The sequence below is a fragment of the Pteropus vampyrus genome, unplaced genomic scaffold, assembly GCF_000151845.1.
Source record: "Pteropus vampyrus isolate Shadow unplaced genomic scaffold, Pvam_2.0 Scaffold36, whole genome shotgun sequence".
Classification (NCBI taxonomy): Eukaryota; Metazoa; Chordata; class Mammalia; order Chiroptera; family Pteropodidae; genus Pteropus; species Pteropus vampyrus.
The window spans coordinates 9,643,934-9,664,372 of NW_011888817.1; the positions used below are offsets into that span (position 1 = coordinate 9,643,934).

At 42.8% G+C, this 20,439-nt stretch overlaps 1 protein-coding gene across 3 annotated transcripts in view; it reads right to left on the minus strand.

Annotated features, from left to right (window-relative positions):
* The window catches only part of AK2 (adenylate kinase 2), a 19,158-nt gene extending 4,240 nt beyond the window's left edge, over positions 1-14,918 (minus strand). For 2 of the 3 annotated variants that reach the window (XM_011357898.2, XM_011357897.2), the window contains exons 1-5: positions 14,733-14,918; positions 5,822-5,947; positions 4,143-4,253; positions 3,921-4,015; positions 73-145 (exon numbers count right to left, since the gene is read on the minus strand). In XM_011357898.2, coding sequence (XP_011356200.1) covers positions 73-145; positions 3,921-4,015; positions 4,143-4,253; positions 5,822-5,947; positions 14,733-14,831 — 504 coding nt within the window. In that variant the 5' untranslated portion in view covers positions 14,832-14,918. Of the gene's footprint in view, positions 1-72; positions 146-3,920; positions 4,016-4,142; positions 4,254-5,821; positions 5,948-14,732 lie in introns of those variants that run through there. The other variant, XM_023529333.1, reaches the window with a different exon arrangement.
* Between the last annotated feature and the right edge of the window lie 5,521 nt (positions 14,919-20,439).

Below are 20,439 nucleotides of genomic sequence, written 5' to 3' on the forward strand. Positions count from 1 at the left end.
AAAAAAAAAAAAAAAGCAAAGGAAGAAAGGGGAAGGAAAGAAAAGGAAATTTACTGTCCTGTGTTTACATACGTCATCTTTCATGGGCTCCTTTGGGGGGTTGAACTCTTCGTGGTAGGAACGGCCACTCATGGGGTGAATCAGCCTAAAAGACAGCACATGCATACAAGTCAGGTTGCCTGAAGGTATGCTAAACCCCGGGGGTGTCCAAGATGACAAGCAGAGACAGAGAAGCTGGATGCAACAACTTTAGCCCCGCCGAGAACATAGCTATAGGCATCTTGTTTAAATAAGGTGATACTAGAGTGTGTTTTCTATTTTGACCCAACATTAAAATAAGCGTCTGGCTGAAGAAGCTGGCTGAACTGCCTACTTCAGGACTCAAGAGAGGAACTCTGGTGCTGGTCTCGTACAGCCATTCATTCTATTCACCCGTTCTATTCGACAAACATTTACTAAGAGTCTGGTCTGATTCAGGCCTTTAGCTAAGTCCAAAGCCTACAGAGCAACAAGTCAAGATCCTGGCTCATAAGCAGTGCTTAATTCAGTGGGGGAGACAAATGTGGAAATAAATAACTACAATAAATGTGATAATCTTTTAACAGAGATGCATACAAAATGCTATGGGGGACAGAGAAACTAATCTTATTTTTTAACCTAGTGTTTTATAAACTCAGAAAGACACTATTAGAAAACTATATCCTATGGATGTAAACACCACCAGACAATGCAGCACCCCTTTGTGATTACAAAGGTAAAAGAGAGACCAACTATTAGAGGGCAATATTCAAGACCGATGGAAAAATGACTTATTAAACAAGCCAGGGAATAAAGAGCCCAGGAAGAAGCATTTCTTTGGCTTGTAGCCACATCTGTACTATGCCCTCTTAGGCAAGGAGCCCATGTCCTGATTGGAAGAGGCCTTGCTACAGGAGCCCAGAAACCTAAGAAGGGAAGGAGGCAGGCCAAACACGGCTCAACAGCCAGGGCCTGCTTGCTCAAGCTCGTGTTTCCCAATTTTGTGTCGATCAAGGTCTGCATATTTAATCGATGGCTGCTCTCCTCAAGGAGGTCTATTAGACCAGAGTGTCCCAACATTTCACCTTCTGGAGAGCACAGGGCACAGAGCAGCAAACAATACTATCTCCTCTCCACATCTCTTGCTTACTCTGGGGATTCCCTCAGCCCTCCAGTTATGTATAGCACACTGCTCCTTCCCCACTCACAAACATCATTTTAAGAGGAATGCAAGGCTCATTCCCTAGAAGGAAAAAGAAAGAAAGCCCAGTCTCTGAGTTCTTAAAATGGAATTGGTCTCAAGTACCAACCAAAACAGCTCTAGGTATCCCTGAGCCTGGCCTGGACGTGGCGGTGAAGATGTGGAGGCCTAATGGCTGGGAATCTACAGCCACTGCTACTTGGAGTACGGCACCTTAGACACCTGTATTCTCATCCACGAAATGGGGGTGGTATGAGACATTCGGCTAATGCTGACAGAGAACCAACTGGTAGGATAATTAGGACACCAGTGAGCCAACGCTGAACACAAACTGAACCATATTTACTCAAGAAATAAAATAATGACTATTAGAAGTGATGTCTGAGCTAATTCAGAAGATATCTACAGTGGGGTCCTTATGTCAGATTTAAATAAGATCCACATTAAGCCAACTAGTTCCTGACTCTTTGTCTTCCAATAATCAGTGTAGTGAACTAGAAGGCAGAAAGCAGACTTCTGGTGTCAGCTCTGTCACTGATCTGCAGAGTGAACTTGGAAAACAACAATCTGGCCTGTCCCACTTCCTCCACTGTGAGGGAAGGGTCACACTAAACCACTCACTTCCGAACTGGGAGACCGAGTCTTTCTTTTGTCCTCTACAGCATTCCTCTAGTTCTTCAGAATCTCTGTTCCCCACCAGTTAAAAGCCTTGATCGCCTTACACGTGGGTCACAATCAGGATCCTAAGTGGGGTCCTTGTCTGTTTCTCCTTTCTTCCAATTTAGCCTGTACGCCAGAACCACGCTAATGTTCTTAGAATGCTGTTTTTGCCACATGGTTTAAGAACATCCCATGACTCCTGACTCACGTTTATCCTCTTCACCTTGGCAAACCTTCCCCAGTCTAGCTCCCATCCTACTTTCTCAATAGTACCCATTCTACCACCCAGCCCCCAAGACCATTCCTCCAACTCTGGACATTCTGCCACTAGCCTCAGCTAGAGCCCCTCCCTCAACACATACTCATTCTAGCTTCTACTCCCTTCTGGGGAACCATCAAAATCCTCTCTATTCAGGAAAGTCAAATTTGACATTGCACGTCTCCTAGGCAGCTTGGCTTTCCTACTGCACTAAACAGCCTAGGTTTTGTGTATGGTTTGTAGACTCTTTGAGGTTACAGACGGGGATCATCATGTTGTTCTATATCCTCTCCTAGTCCCCTGCCCTATAGTCTAGTACTGTGTTGCACACAAGGCAGGCACCCGAGCAGCTAGGCCAATTGAATCAAAGGCCCTGGTGTCACCTAGCATTGTTAACATCTGCTTTGGCGCCAGAGCCCTCAGCCCTGGTGATGATGTCCCATCCTGTCAACCCTATCACTTCTCGGCCTACATCAACTTTGTCTACTTTGTGCCAGTGGGAATGCAAAAAATCCTACAAAAAGTTCCTGCACTTTTGAAGAAGCTTACGAAATAGCTCAAAACATAAAACCTGGACATTTGAAAAAAAAATTAATATAAGGTGGACTCCACTGTATCTAATATAGCCTTATAGGAAAATACCTCTAACACTCATTCTGTCTGTTTAAATGCCTGTCTTTCTCCTTGAAGATATGGACTGCAGACGCATGGAAAAATGTTCAATCTCATTAGGAAATCAAAGTAATAAAATTTACAATAAGAACAGTTTCTCCTTAATTAAATCCAAAAATTTCCATCTACTACGATGGCCAAAGCATCAATTTAACAGTGAACAACTGGAAGAAACACAAATGTACCAATAAGGGAAGAGTTAAGTAAATGATGGTTCATCTACTGTGTAATATCATACAGCAATTAAAAATAATGGTCACGGATGTCTGGTTCCCTGATGTAGGCTGATCGCCTTCCTGAGATTCCATTAAAATGACCAAGGGATAAAAGACCTATAGCATTCAATAAAGAAGAGAATGGGAGGATCTATTAGTGGTTAAGAGCTTCCAACATATTTCTGGAAGGCACAAGCAGATAACAGAGTGATTAGTGAAATAGGGTAGAGGAAACTATAGCCTAAAGCAGTGGTGATCTTTCTTAGAACAAACCTGTTCAGATGCAGAAGCATTTCTGTGTTCAATGTTGACTACTATAGAGAAACAAGCACTTTAAAACAAAACACACAAAAAATAAGTGTTTTTGGCTAAGGTGGCTGTACCGTGAGCAAATTTTCTCTCCATTTTCTAAACTTTGTGTAGATGGTCATATTATTTTTAGAATAAAGAGCCTACAGCAAGGTATGGCAACTCCAATTGAAGACTTTAAAAGAGCACTAAAACAGAGGCACACATGTGAAGACTTAATATTTCCTAAGCACAGACTATAAGCAAGGCTCTGAAATATGCACTTTATTTTATCTAACAAGCACGATCGTTCCGCAATTATTAACCCTACTCTAAATATAAGGAAACAGCCTTGAGAAAGGTTAAGACACTTGCCTAGGGTCAGGGTAAAAGGGGAACAGGATGGAGATGCTGTCTGACTTCAAATCCCTTGTTTTTCTTTCCACATCCCTGTCCCACATCACCAGCTGAATAGAGGTCACGAAACAAGATCAATCCATGTTGAAATGGCATTAAACTTCATGGCTGTGATTAGGCAAGAGCACTCCCACGGTCTGACAAAGCTCTGAGGAAGCATGAAAAGAAGGGAGGCACAGGGGACAAATACCTTCCTGTGATTCTCCGGATCAGCAGAGAGTCTGGGATGCGAAATTCAATCACAGAATCGAGCTTCTCTTTCCTCTTCTCCATGAGGTCATCAAGCTGTAAAAGAGTGTGTGGCTCACCTAAACTACCAGAGCTTGATCAGACTCATTTCCCTTTAAGGAATTAAGAGATTAAGGGCCAGAGTTGATTATCATGCAATCGTGATACAAACCCAGCCACTCACCATTTCTGCCTGCCTCACAGTCCGAGGGAAGCCATCTAGAAGAAAACCATTTTTGCATGGAGGGGTGTCCAAATTTTTCTCAATGAGCTCCACTACCATTTCATCACTCACCTGGAAATCAAGAACAAAGAAGCCTTGGGTTTAAACCCATTAGCTAGGTGACATTAGCCCAAATCCAAGGCCACTAGTTTGTGTCTGTATAACCTGATTACTGCAGGAGAGAATGGGGGTTGACCAGAACACAGAAAGGCTCCAACTTTCTCTGTTTCATGATTTTGATTAGGCTCACGGTAAAGACCCAGGCCGATCTAAACATGAGGCAACAGAGAAGTTCACTGAATCAGCCAGATTGGGTTAGAACCAAGGAACTGAGAAGCCAATCCAATACACCTTTGAGCCTCTCTAAAAACCCAATGAGGAGCCCTCCTAGCTTTCAAAATCTGGTTTTCCTCCTGGGCCTTCACAGAAAGAAAAGTTCTCAGTCAGTATTACAGTGAAGGCTGCCCATCTTGGTAGCTAAGACACTTATCTCCTGGGACCAGCTGTGAACTTGGGGACAAAGTATAAGCTCTACAACTAAGTGAAGGCTGGAGATAAGTAATCTCATTGCCACATCCCAACTTTTTCTCAGTATAGGATCTTTTGCCAAGACTCAAAGTCCAAAATATCTACCTCTCTGGCTTGACTCAAGGCCTCACTGACATGAAGAGAAAGCTAGAAGGGGCAGGTGGGCAGGCAGGCAGGGGTACCATTTGATATAGCTACTGAGTCTCAAAGCCTGACAGAAAGTATAACTCGGGGATGGAGGCAAAGCATAGGGCCTTCCCCAACCAACATGCTAAATAAGATATAAAAAGACCAGAGGGCCAGGTACAAAATGACTTCTGAAGGTGATTCCCAGAGGCCAAGTCCCAGAATAACTCAGTTACAATTAAGTTCTAGTGCTAATCAAAGAAGATTTAGTAGAAGATTTAATAGATTGCATTTGTCCAATCAGATTAATTGGACTAGAAACAAAAGAAAATACTATTATAGCTCCCAAATAGGAAGAATGACTTCTGTCAATTACTGAGCAATTCCTCTGTTAAAGACATAGAACAGAGACACAAAAGTAGATTCAAAAACACTCAGTGGCTTGTTGAGTCCTCTCTTGAATAGATCCCTGAGTTCTGGCCTAGGAATGGCAGTTGCATTTTTGGCCCTAAAAATTGAGTATATTACAAAATGCATCAGCACAAAGGAACCTCAAGAATACTCTAAGTAAAAGAAGTGCCATTAATTCAGAATGAACCAAATAACTTGCGACTCTAGAAGTTTATACAATGTGCCCTGTAGCACAGGGCTGTCCAATAGGACTTTCTACAATGATGCAAATGTTCTATATATTGCTGGCTAGCAAACACTTGAAATGTGACATGTGAGACTGAGGATAAGAGCCCTAGCTCTTCTTATCCATGATCCTATATGGCTTTACTAAATTGAATTTAAATTAATTTCAGTAGCTACTATATTAGGCTACTATATTAGGCAATGTAGATCTAGACTCTAAGGAATATCAATGTTTACTGGCTACTATATTAGCCATTGTAGATCGAGACTCTACAATGTGGCTACTATATTAGGCAATGTAGATCTAGACTCTAACGAATATCAACGTTTACTGGCACCATCAAACCTACCAGTTTCCCGGAATCCATAGTTGCCTTCAGCCTTTTTCCTAGCTCTGAGCCAGAAGCCACCATGGCCCTCAGCATGTCCCCAGTAGCTAGATGGCAGACACAGAAGTTTTTGGCCAATTTGGGTGCCTGTGGAAGGGAAGACAAAAACCAAGATAGTTACCACTGCAAGTCAGACTTCCTAGGTATGAACCTGGCCCTGCCGCTTATTGGCTCTATGAATTCTGGCAAATACCTATTTCTTTGCCTGTAACAGAAATAAAAGTACCTTATATTATATACTAACATATAATGATTATAAGGTTATAGTGAGAATAACATGAGATAATATGTGTAAAGCACTTAAAACAGTGCACCTAGCACACAGGAAGCCATCATAAATATTAGCTATTATCACTATTTCCACTAGATGCATAGTGACACATAGGCCGCAGTTTCCCCATTATAAATAAGAAGAATAGCAGTATCAGTACTTCACATGGTTGCTGTGATGTTTAAGGGAGTTCGTGTATCTAAAGCACAATGTTTGGCATGTAATGTGTTGAATATTTGCCAAAGGAATGAACGTGACTGTCAAGTGCTGTGGCCACTGGCCTGAGAGGCAACTGTGGCAAGATGAAGAACACAGGTTTCCCCTGCGCAGACCTATTTCTGTCCCTTTCCTGTCACTAAGTAGCTGCATTATCTTGGCCAAATCGTTTAACCTCGCAGAGGCTTGGTTTCCTTATCTGTTTGAAATGAAGGCAAAAAGGCTCCATCACAGAAAGTAGTTATGAGGATGAGATGAGATATATACAAAGAGCACTTGGCAAACTGTAAGCACTTAATATTAGTTTTAGGAGGCAGTATAGCTTTTAGTTATGGGCTTGAGAGTCAAACTGCCTGGGCTTCAGACTCCAGGTTGACCAATGAATAGATAGACAATGAGATGTGACTTGAGAAAAATTATATCATCTAAGTTTCAAATTTCCTCTAAGTAAAATGGAGATGGCAATGCACCTACACCAGTGTGTTGATGAGATTACACAGAATTCAGCATATGCAGGGCCAGGCACATAGTAAGTGCTCGGTGAATGTTAGCTGTTACTGTAACCCTGCCCCAGTTCCATATTCATTTATACAGAAATAAAACACTGATGCCTCTTCCAAGAACCTTGCTGGGAGCCTGGGAAACATGAATAGGAGACACAGTTTGATGGACCATACATCAGAACAAAGACGAGACGAGGACAGGAAAAGTGCGTGGACAGTTTAACAATGGTTTTGCAGTGGCAATTGCCCCACCCCAAAAGAGAAAAAAACACAACTGCAGAACTCATGAGAAATAGAATCAGTTCAAGGAGCTTAATACTTAGCTTTCTGGTTCACTTGTTTTATAAAAAGGTAGGGTTGGATCCTTATTCAAACCAGTTCACTGGGAGTTTTCAAAGGAGCACGCACAATAAAAGCTTAATTGATGGGGCTCAGTGCAGCAAATTCTGGTTTGTGATTCATGGAATGACTGACTTCAAGCAAAGAAATGACTTCATTTTTAACGCCTTCTCATCTGGGTTCCATTTTGTTATGAAGGCATTAAAAATTGCACTTTGGAAAAACCAGTGAAGGTCAGGATCTTCTGGGCAATGGAAAACCTCTGGTCCTCCAGGCTGGCCTGGTAGTCACATATCCAGAGATCTGTGCTTTTCTGCTAATATTTCCCCTTGGGTGTTGAAATTAACTTGGGTGAAAAATTTGACGGTGAGACCAAATCATGAGAGAAGAGATGTTAGTACAGAACTTGATTGTTCTATTTTAATCTCCCCCAAAACTACAGGATTCTACCGTGCTGGTCCAGATGATGGGATTCTATAAGCTGCCTGGAAGTCAGTGTGGTGGGCTGCAAAGAGCATGGACCTTGGAGTCAGATAGATTTACACATGAACCCTGGCTAAAGCACTCAACAGCTATGTGATCTTGGGCTACTTCTCGGAATCTTAATGAGAGACCTCTTTCCACTGTCTTTCTTTTTTTGCATTACTCTTTACTTGCAAACCGTAGAAGCCTGATGAAATAACTTTATTATATTCCCCTCACACTTCAACCTTACGCTTTAGAGCAATGCTTCTACTCCAAACCATGGGGTGGGGGTGGGTGTTGCTATTCAAATACAGAATGATTCCATAGGGTAGAGTCTGAGCCCCAGCATTTTTAACAAGCTTCCAGGCCTGGCTCTGCTGCTGGCCCCCTGGACTCTAATGCTGCTGAAGCTGAGCTACTTGTGTCTCATTACTGTGGGAAAGGGGAGTGGACCTTTTTTGGGGGGAGATGGGTAAAAACTGCTAAAACCACTAGGAAGGAAGAATAGTGGGTTTACTGTTCTCAAACTTCAGCACGTTATCAGCACCAGCACCATGGCCTCAGCTCCACCTCAACAATCATCTGGGGCACTTGCTGAAAGTACAAAGCCAGACCCATCCTTAAAGTTTATGACTGAGTAGTACTCAGGTAGGGCCCTGGAATTCTGATGCATACAGTCTGCGAAGCCCTGGGGCAGTGGGGGCAAGACTGGGCTTTATAGTGGTACAGATCTGGGTTGGAAATTGGATCTACAGTTTATTTGCTGTATCACCTTGAACAAGTTATGCAGCCTTTTTAAGTCCTCACTTTCTTCATCCATAGAGTACAATCAACCATGTCCACTTTCAGAGCTACTGTGGGGATTTAATAAGATTATATAATCAAACGTATCTAGCATAGTGTCTGACATTTAGGAAAATAAAGGGAAACTATGAATTGTTCAGACTTAATCTTGAACTCACTTGTTTTCTCACCTTGAAAACATCTTTCTGCCTCCAGTCTTTCCGGTTTCCACCTTTAATGTTCCTAAATGTGCAGCTGGAATCCCCTGAAATATTGCTGGACATGTTCCCCCCACCCCCCAAAATGCACATTCTGGAGCCTTCGCTGTCTGCCCAGTGCAATGAGGAAGTCCAGATATCTCAGCCTAGCACTCAGTGTCCCCACAATCAACTTTCTAAACTTCCCAAGCTTTTCAAATTTACCTCCACAAGTCCCCTTCTGCACGCTGTGCACCACTGCAAACAGATGCTGTGTGTGCATCCTCATCCTTTAAGTCTCTCCGTGGACCTCAGCTCAAAGCTCCTTTCTATGCAGGAATGCCCTCTCCTTTCCCCCTACTTGCCTAAATTCTACCCTTCCCTGTAGCCAAATTCTGAGCACATCTTCCTACCAAAAAAAACCTCCCTAATTATCCTTTCTTCCTCCAAGAAGTCACATCAACACCAGCTAACTTTCAGTGTTTGCGACATGCCAAGCAATTTTTCCATGCATTGTTTTATGGCATTTAGTATCCATAATACATAACAAATCCATGAGGTAGGAACTATTTTTATCTGCACTTTACAAATGAAATTCGGAGACTAAGTTGCCCAAGATCACATAGCTGGTAACTGGCCTCAAGACTGTTGAGCTTGAGGAGCATTCGAGGTCTTGCTCCCTGGCATATGTAGACAAACTCATAAAAATTCAAAACAAAAAACCAAAAAACCAACCAAACAAATAACTCCGACCTGTCAAGCCCTAGCTCTTATCCATGACACTATATGGCCTTATCAAACAATAAAACAACCCACGAAGCCTTAGTGGCTGGGGAAAGGCAGAGGTGTGTGCGTTTATGTTTGTGTGTTGACTGGAAGAGAACATAAGGAAGACTTCACAGTGCTGGCAATGCTCTGTTTCTTGATATGAGTGTAAGCTGCACAAATGTGTTCACATTGTGAAAACTTATCAAGCTGCTTGCTTGTGATATTTACACCTTTATGTACCATACTTCGATAAAAAAGTTTTTAAAAAGCATAGGAACCTATGAGAAATGGTTAAGACGGTAAAAAAGAAAAAGCATAGAGACCTGTGTTTGAAATTTCAGCTCTGCCTCTTAACTTACCAGGTAATCTTAGGCCAGATATTCTTTGAGACTATTTCCTTATCTATCAATTTGGGACATTAGTACCAAAATCACTGGGTGGGTATGAAGAAGAATAGAAGACTGTTTTTTTTTCACTGCTATATCTTTTTTTAATTTTTCAATTAGAGTTGACATTCAATATTTTAGTTTCAGTTGTACAGCATAGCGGTTAGACATTTATATAATTTATGAAATGATCCCCCTATAGTACCTACCTGGCACTATAAATAGTTACTACAATATTATTGACTATATTGCCTATGCTGCATCCCCGTGACTGTATTTTAACTACCAATTTGTATTTCTTAATCCCTTCACTTTTTTCACCCATCCCCCAACTCCCTTCACACCTGGAAATCGCCAGTTTGTTCCCTGTATCTATGAGTCTGTTTCCATTTTGTTTGTTCATTTACTTTGTTCTTCAGATTCCAGATATAAGTGAAATCATATAGTATTTGTCTTTCTCTGTCTGACTTATTTCACTTAGCATAATACCCTCTAGGTCCATCCGTGTTGTTGCAAATGGTAAGAATGCATTTTTTTTTTATGGCTGAGTAACAAATTATAGTTCTTGATCTATCCTAACATTTGTCAGAGTCACTCATCTGCCACTTCTCATGTGGTACGTGCATTGGTATGTATTGTTTGCAGGCATGTTCATTTCTGCCTCTACGCCTAAATTAATAGCAGCAATGTAAGATGGTGTCTCTGCTGATCAAGAAATCAGTCATGAGTTCAAATCCTGTCTTTGCTACTTTATGTACATCCCAGGGCAAGATACAGCCCCTGGGCCTCAGTTTACCCATAAGAAGGCATAGATAACAACAGGACCTACTTCCTAGGGTTGTAGGCTTAAATAAGAGGACACATATAAGGTCTTTGGCTGGGGGGTGGGGTCTGTTACATAACGAAGCAAAGGGTGACTATTTTGAAATATTACATCCCTTTGAAGGCAAGGGCTGTTCTCTGCATCTCTAGCACCAAATTTATCCAACTAAACATTCATGAGGTAGAAGAAAAATCTAACCTAGGGCAGCAGATAACAACAGAAAGAGCAGTAGCCTTGGAGTCATTCAGGTGCAAGATCTGCCAATCACTTGTTGTGTAACCTAGAGCAGAGTCCCCAACCCCCCGGCTACAGACTGGTACTGGTCTGTGGACTGTCAGGAACTGGGCTGCACAGCAGCACGTGAGGAGAGGGTGAGCAAGCGAAGCTTCATCTGTATTTGCAGTCACTCCCTAGCACCAGCACCATGGCCTCAGCTCCACCTCAAATCATCGGGCATTAGACTGGGGACTGCTGACTTAGAGAACAAACCCTCTGAACTTCTGTTTCTCTAACTATAAAAGGGGGAATAAGAGTGTAGGTCTCACAAAGTTGTTTTAAATATCTTTGCACTGACATAACTGACAGAGCCTGATGGTAGCTAATTGCCTAAGTGTGCCTGGTCTTGAAGAACTGGTATAAATTGGACACATGAAAAAAACAGTGAAGAAGGACTTGACAAATAAAACACAAAACACACCTCAGTTTTAGCCATACTGTAGGAATAACCAACCACAGAGAGGGAAGCAAGGTTATTTAAATGAAATAACAGATCCAAGTATTCTAAATGTTTTAAATATCATTATGTTGATGCAAAAGCGGGTAGTTGAAAAACGTTTAACTACTTTAGTTTAAAACGATAAATTTTAATAGGAAACAGACTGAGTTATGCCAATATAAAATACATAAAATACTGAGTTATGCAGGTATAAAAGGATATACTAATGGGAAGAAAACAAACATTACTGAGCAGGCACTAGGCACAAACCCAGGTTAGGGATTTTACATCAAAGATTACAAACGTTTACCAACAGTGGCCAGGGAGGCAACACAAATGGATGGAGTGGATCAAATGTAAGCAACAAGCACTGAAGAGGGTTATGTAGGAGACAGCCGAGCACATGAATTATCCAAAGTGGCATCGTTGCCCAACTGCATGCCAGGCCGGAATGGAGGCCCAGAGCCATCAGATCTGATTTCTCAAGAGAAACGAGCTCTGGATTTTTAAGTGAAATTTCACAACTGAAAACTCTGTGTGGTCGACTTATTATTTTGAAAGCTGACAAATAAAAGGAACAAATCAAGCATTTATCCTGCCTTTTCTATACAAACCATTTACCAATTAGATGAGAAGTTTCTCTTCACAGAAATATTTCAGCTAATAAACAAAAAAAGAATGATATAATTAGAATACCACCATTTTGCCATGCTCAATGAATTTCTGGACCCAGGCACTGAACACCAGAGACAAGCAGACATGATATACCTAATGGACAGCACAGCACCACTTGCGACATAGTTGAGCCAAAAAATTGAACTTGAATCTGGTTAAATGTATTATCAAACTACTGATTTACAGGAAATAGAGAGGAAAGAGGAATATGTTAAATATGCCATGGTAATATAATAAAAAATTCCCCCCAAAAGGAATACCCCTAGGACAACCAACCAATCCAGTTTCTTACATACGCGCGTGCGCGCGCACGCGCGCGCACTCACACACACACACAACTGCAGGTGGGACGTGGAAAGAAAGGAACCTGCAAATTAAGAGACTTACAATGATCACATTTGTGAGACAAATGGGAATGTGAACATTGACTGCCATTAAAAATTGTTAATTTTTTAGGGGATATTGTGCTTGTTTACAAAATAAATATCTTTTAGAGATACACACTGAAATATTTACGAATGAAATGTTAGGATATCTAGGAGCTGATTTGTGAAGGGAGAGTAGATGGGGGGAATGGCTACCAACTGATGGTAGCTGAGGCTGAGTAATGGGGGCTCATTACACCATCCCAGTCTTCTTTTGTGTATTCAAACTTTTCATAATAAGGTTAGGGTGTGTCTGCAGGCTAAATGCCGCAGTAGGCTGCCATTTTCCAACCTCTGATTATGAACACTTTTTTTTAACTCCATAAAACTACAACCACCAGTATTCCTATTGTTCCAATTATGGAAAGAAAGGTGTATCAAGGTTCTGTAAATCTTACCTTTTCTTCAAGTCCCAGCTTGAATCACATCTCCTCTACTTCTATAAAGCCTTCTCTGACCAACTCCCGCCATATTTGCACCCTTATAAATCAGCTCATAAACATAATTTTCTTCGAAACCTCCTGAATTTATCACCTTTTACACTGAAAAACATCTAAGTCAAGGAAAGATGTGTTACTAAGATAAGGGAATCAATAATTATTGAACACCTACTATGTGCCAGGTTGTCATCTAGGTATCTATGGGTGTTTTACACACATATGTAACATAACCTTCCAAAATCCTTGTGAGCTGTTGGTCTACCTGGGCAAAGCCCTTATCAGTCTTATTCACTGCTCTATCTCCAATGTTTGGTGCTCATGAAATGTTTAACGATTAGGTATGTATTATCTTCACTTTTCAAGTGAGAACACTGAGGCTTGGGAAGAATAAAGTTGTCTAGACTATAAAGCCATTGTCTCAGCACTGGGATGGGTTGTCCAATTCACAACTACTGAAATTATTAACTTCGATATGAACCTAGAAAAAAATAATTGATGCATTTGAGCTACCCTGTTTATAACCATAGCAAAAGTCTGCAGAGTCTGGGATTAAACATTCTTAAGGTTGCAGGTTATCTAATAACTGAGGGTGGTAGCAACAGGAAAGAGACATCGGTGTTGCTGAGGGCCAGGGGATTAGGTAACAGTGAGCTTTAAGGAGGAACCAAGTCCAGCTATAGAAAGAAAAGGGTACATGGTTCTTCTAGACTTAGTACCCAGAGCCGAAAAGCAACATCACAGAAATGAATTGAATCTCCCAGGCAACCCTTCTCACCACCCACAGGAATCTGTGTCCATCTATTCCCAGTAACCCCATCAGGAGGCAAGTAATGTGCTAGGTGCCACAGCGGTCTCAAGAGTAAGACAAGATGGTCATTTTTTCAAGACTCTGCAAGTGTAGGAAGAGAAGAGTAGGCACACGGCAGTCCCCAGAACCCCAGTCACTTAGAAGCTCAGACTTTCAGAAATTCCCTTTTTAGAACCTAACATCAAGCAAAAGCCTGGGGTATGGGGGGCAATGCCAGACCCCAGGCAGGAAGGAGATACTGATAATCCAACTTATGGGCTTCCAAATCTTAAATGAGATCATAAATCCCAACCTTGATCTATGGGCCCATGACATCCCAGAAACCAAGTGAGACCTGGCAGTCTGCTAGGGCAGAAGATAACTTCAGACACTAATTACCTGGAGCCCCAAAGCTTCTGAGGTTCCAGGCTTCATCAAGTCAACTCTGATAACTTGGGAAAGCCACCTGACCTCTCTGGGCCTGTCTTCTTACCTGTACTGAGGTACCCTCTCCCATCCCCACTCCCCTGCTTAACTGGCACGCAGGTCATTCCTCACTTCTCTCAGCAGCAGTACTCCTAAGCACCAGCACACGCCAGCTCCCACTCTGCCCCACGTGCCAGAGATGTTTCTCCACCTTCATTCATTAATCATAATAAGAAATGTTCCCCTACCGAGTACCTAGAAAGTAACCCTGGGAAATTCACTCCCAAATCATACGGAGTCTGGGGTCCCTGCCTCCACTCAGGCTGCACTCCAGATGCCTCAGTCCAGGACTCACCCTACCCTTCAAATCCTCTCAGCTTCTAGCCCCTTAAGGGATCTAATCAGTCCTTAGACCTTCTAACACGACACCTCATGCCTAGATGCCTCAAGAACTCTAATCCTAACTCAGACTTCCCCACCTTCAATCTAGACCGTCCCCACAAACGCCTTGTCAGAACCCCAGACACGCCAGCCAGGCTCGTCCCTCCTTCAGGCCTTGATCCACGGCTCCCCTCCGGGGCGATCCAGACCTCCGGCCGCCCTGACCTTGAAGTTCCATGGGTTCTGCCGTCAAGACCGGCCCTGCAGCTCACCTGGGTACCCTTGCCAGCCCCGGGAGGCCCCAACAGCACGGCCCGGATGCCTTTAGGACACTCTGTGGCCGGTTCGGCCGCGGGAACGTTGGGAGCCATGGCCGCCGAACACTCTTACTGCTCAACCCGCCTGTTCACCTCTCAGGTCCAGCGCTTCCAAGCCAGCGCGCCACGCACGGCACGCACGCCCCGCTCGCCGTTTACACTGGTCTGTCGCCACGTCTGTTAGCCCCGTCTTCCCGCCCCTGAGCGCGACGGACACTTTAACGTACCAATCATGCGGAGATCCTAGGGACGGCTACTTTTCATTGGGCAGAATCGATGCTAGAGTAAGTAGGGGGCGGACAATCATAGACAGAAGGAGGCGTGCGGCTAGAGGCGGGTGTGTGGAGTGGGCGGGAAAAGGTGAAGCAAGGCTAGAGGCCCTCTGGGAGTTCTAGTTAAGCTTTCGGCAGTTAATGACAACGGCAATTCCGGTGATTTCTATGAAATTGCCTGTGGGAATGTAAATAGGTGAAATCAGTTTTAGAAGACAAATTGGCGATATGTATCAAATATCCTTTGGTCCAGCAATTCCACTTCCAGGAATTTAAAGGACATAATCGAGGATATGTGTAAAGATTTGTGTAACAAAAATATTAATTGTAGTACTTCTAACGGCCAAAAAGCCCCAAACAAACCAGAAAACAAAGGTAATATCTCAAAAGTTCAACAATAAGAGATTGGTTAAATAAATTGCAACAAATTTGCATACTGGAATCTCCACATTGTATAAGATATTTAATCACCTGGGAAAATATTCAACAAACAGGATACACAATTGCGGTTACAACAAAATGTAATGATCTCTATATAGTGTGAATACAGGAGCTTCTCCCCTTCTTTGTACATTTTGGTATTTTCAAAAAGTCATGTAATGGAGCAAGGAGGAATTTCAGGGTAAATGGACTGCTCCAGCTCCCTAATACACTGCTACTGAACCCGAGGTCACAGATTAGTCTGGAGGCATTTCAAGTGCATTCTGTGCCTAATCAGCAGTTTTCTACTGAAGACCAGTGCTCAGCTTACCACGGAAGACTGGTCTGCAGCCTCCACTGCTCAGGCCACTGAATGGGTAGGAAAAACCACTAAGTGGTTTTAAGCTGTTATGCCACAGACTCTTAAACAAAATGGAAATAAGGTTGATAGAAAATAAAGTTTCTAAAAGTTAGAAGTTCTGTAATGAATTCTATAATAAACATATTTTTATAAGAAGAAAACAAACTTATAAGTCAGAAAAAAAAAAAAGATGATCTTTTGGACAGGGAAATAACTTCTACAGCTTTCTGGTGTGTGAAAATTTCATCTACACCCTCTATGAAGCAACTCCTGAAGCCCTGGCAAGACCAGCTCCAAGGGCTTCTTTGGACCTCTAGTCCAAAGGGTGTGATTATGAAACAACTATGTTTCCCCACATGCTCATAGCAACTCATTTTCCACTTCCTGGTAATAAATTTCCTATCCCCTCAGCTCGATCACTTCTCTTTTACCTCGCAAAAGATGTTAACATTCATTCCTCGTTTCTGCACTGGACTTCTATAAGGTACCTGACCTTGAAGGAGACAGGAACTGTTATGCCCATTTTTCAGGAAGATATGTAGCAGCCAGCCCAAGACCACACAGTAGCAGAGTCACAAGACTGGGAATGACAAGGTGGTGCCTCAGAGAGCACAGAGTTCATGGAGGTGGGGATGAGGGTGGGGAAGCCACCATATTTTCTCTGGAGGAAGCTTCTGTGTGGCCAAAATTCACTTTGATTCAAGAAGACCAGAATTTATCAAGGTTTGATGTGCTCAGAGCACCTGACAAGGGGCGTAGGAGCAGCCTTCCTTTTCTACTGGCAATCCCTACAGTGATTCTGACCAAGCATGGATACCACAGGAGGGAAAGCAAGTAAGACTACACATAAATATGCAAAATGTAAGGTTTATTCAATTTTTAAAAATGTCCTAGGCTTTGGATCATATTAAGGATCATTAAGGGGGTATTGAGAGCCCAGGGAAAGGAGGGAATACCTCATTTATTTATTCACTCAGCTATTTTTAATAATAACTGCTACCGTTTAGCTATAATTGGGTACTGTGTGCCAGCACTGTGCTAAGTACTTTACATGCATTGTCTCATTTAATTCTTACAACAAACGATATTTGAGTTGACTACTTTATTATCTGCATTTTTTTTTAATAGAAGAAAGTAAGGCACAGAGAGGTTAGCCTGTGGCTGGGCAGATTTGAGCTCAGGTCTGTCTGTCTGTCTGGTGCTTAGCACTGTGAGGTGACAAGATAGGCAATTTCTGCAGACATGGGACTTGCAGCTGGATTCCAGCTAGAGGGATCATGAAGGTTTCTGTGAAATACGATCTTGAAGGATACAGAGGATTTTGCTCTGGGGTGTGGGACATTTCAGGCTGAGAGAACATTGGGAGCAAGCCGTAAGAGGTGAGAGAGTAGGGTGTGCTGTAGGTTCTATTCAGTGGGCTTTGGGGAATTGGGAAGTTTTTTAGGGAGGACAGTCATGACCAGATTCACATTTTATAAAGATCACATTTTATAAAGACTGGAGAAATAAGAAAGAGACGAATGCAAGATTAGCTAAGAGGTATTTCTGTTACTGTTTTGTGGTAGGCAGAATAATGCCCTCCCCCCGCCGCCCGCCAAGAAGAAGTCCATATCCTAATTCCTGGAACTTGAGACCATATTACCTTACATGGCAAAAGGGACTTTGCAGATGTGATTAAGTTAAGGATTTTGAGATGGCGAGATTATCCTGGATTATCTGGATGGGCCCAATATAATCACAAAGGTCTTCATAAGGATATGAGGGAGGCAGGAGAGCCAGAGAAGGAAATGTGATGACACAGGCAGAGGTCAGAGTGGTGAGATTGCTTGGCTGGGGACCACAAGTCAGAGAATGATGACAGTCTCTAAAGCTGGAAAGGCAAGGAAACATTTTCGCTTAAAGCCTCTAGAAGAAACACACCTTCTGGTGACGCCTTGGTTTTAGCCCTATAAGACCCAATTTGGACATCTGACCTCCAATATTGTAAGATAATAAATTTGTGTTGTTTTAAGCACCAAATTTGTAGTAACTTGTTTCCGCAGCAATAGGAAACTAATACATGTTCTTTGGGTGCAAGTGACATAAATCTGGCTACATAGCAAGAAAGGAATTCATTGGGAGGGCACAGTTGTACAATTGTTGACCTCAAGCATGGTAGTAGCCAGGGTTACTTTCATAATCTAGATGTCAGGAACAAGTGGACAGTGCTGAGGGAAATATTTGTTCCTTCTTCCAGCTTTTCCCATGTGGAAGGACCTCTTTTAGAGTAATATCCCTGCCTTTTGTCTCACACCTTCACCCATCTACCCTCCCTAGAGGAGGAGGAAGACTGATTTATCAGATTTATTCTCTTTCTCTTTCAGATCTGCCTGCTCACAAGAACCATGTTTTTCCTCTCTCTTCTAACATGCTCTAAATTTCCCAGGGATTAAGCCTCACAGAGAACACTATGATTTTCCAGCTCTGCCTGAAATTGGGTGGAGAAGACTAATTTTGGGGTTCAGTTTTCATAAGCTCACTTTCCTGTTAGACCTAAAGGTACATCTCCAACAGCTCTGTCAGTAATAAAGGTGATATTTTGATCTCCTTTTGTCTTACGTCTGTAGCTATCTCTCATCTTGTTTTAAACTTGGGTGAGGCTACCCCAAAACCCAATAAATAATTTCTCATGGATGCTCTGATTGGAATGACTCATCTCAACTGTTTTCTAGTTATCTGTGTCATTCTACTCAAGAGTCAGAGTCCTGGCTTGACTTGGATCCCATGTTTACCCCTTGGCAAAGCTAGAGTTCCCACTGCAAGAAATAGGAGAAGTGGTTCCCCAAAAGCATCCGATAACAGTTTCTTAAATAAGAAGGAAGGGCTAATGGGCAGGAAGAAATGACAGTTGTCCACTGCAGGGAGCTATTGTAAAAGTTCTGGCAGAAAGGTAATGAGGGCCCGACTATGGAGGTAGAATTAATGAAACTTGACACTAGTCCAGATGGGGACAAGAAGGTCCAAATCTTGGGGCCAGGTGACTGAGGGGTTGGTGGTGCCATTAATATTCATCTCATTCATTCTTTAATTCATTCATTCAACATACATTTAGTGAGCTTATATTATGTGCCCAGTATTGTGCTTTGTGCTCAGGATCCAGTGGTGAACAAGGTCAGAGTCTCCACCCTCATAGAACTTCAGTCAAATGGGGAAAAAAAGACAAGATGGTGATTACAGTACAGCGATGGAGCCTATGCTGCAATGAGAACATAATGAAGGGGTACCCAGCCCAGATTTGAGGGGAAGTGACATCTAAGAGAGATGAGGAGGATTCGCCTAGACAAGAGGGAGGGGAAGGGTATTCTAGACAAAGGTAACAGTGTATGTAAAGGCTGGGAGGCAAGAGAGACTGTGGCAAGTTGAGAGGAACCATGGCACTCAGCAGAGGAACGGCTCTCATGTGTTGTGGAAATCATATACTGCTAAAGGCTTGGGGGAAAACATATACAACTCACCCTACGGAAGCTGAAAAGATGGAATCTTGCCTGTCTTCCTGGTAACTGGGGAGTGAGTGCATGACCAGGCCTGCCCAGTGGGATGTTCCTGGTTGAGACTTTAACCTCTAAGGTAGAGAGGTGAAATGGGAGGGGCCGTTCTTTGAGGGAGAGAAGAGAGCCCACCAGCAATGGGGGGGTCAGTGGCCCGTTGTGGTTCGTTGTCCAACCAGGCTTCTTCTGAGCCATGTCCTCATCTGTGTTCTTAGCCTCCTTGCTTTTGGTTCCTATCCACATTTGGAATTTGTGAGCACCCCATATTACAGGTTTCCCTTGCTATCTGAAAGTAGAGCATACCTGCAGAAGCTTTTGTGAACCAAAAAGGCATAAAGGGAAGAAACGATTACTATTAATTTATATGCAAAAAGTTTTGAGTTTTGAGATCCTCAAAAATGGATCTCACAGATACTTACAGACACAGTTCAAAGCTCTGGCAGCTTGATGCTGAGATATTGACTGTAGTGCCAGGGGAAGGGGCTTGGCTGGGCCACTCTCGTGGCCCAGGGTACATGCTGCCTCTCTAACAGCTTGCTGCAAAACAAACGCTGAGTACCATTGTCACTTTTCGTCTATTTTTCATAAAAGTGAGAATCCTCTTCGGCTTTCTTTCAGTTGGCAAAAACAGGTACTTTCATAAAAGTAAAGTGGCGGAAGGTAAACTTTCAAGAAGTGAAGGATACCTGTATTCAATAAATCCCTTCTCTGTTTAGGTTGAGCACCAAGAACCCTGATTGGTACAGAGTTGGGAGAGGGTTAGCTCGGCTGCAGTGACAATTAAGAGAGGGTAACAGAAGAAAAGAAAAGGGTGGGGAGGCAGGAATTTTCCTGGGGGCTTTTCGGGAAGGTTTTCTCCTCCAATAAAAAGAGAAATGCCCAGGAGAAAAAGCTCCCTTCCTGCCTGCCTTTGGATGTTGAGGGAAGATGCAATGCTTACTCTAACAGCCATCTTGAAACCATGAGGGGAGAGCCAAGAGACTCAGAGAGAAGCTAACTCAGAATCTGACATTGCTGAGCTGCTGAAGTAAACAACCACGGTACCACCTTCCTCTAGACTTTTTGTGATGGGAGATGGACCC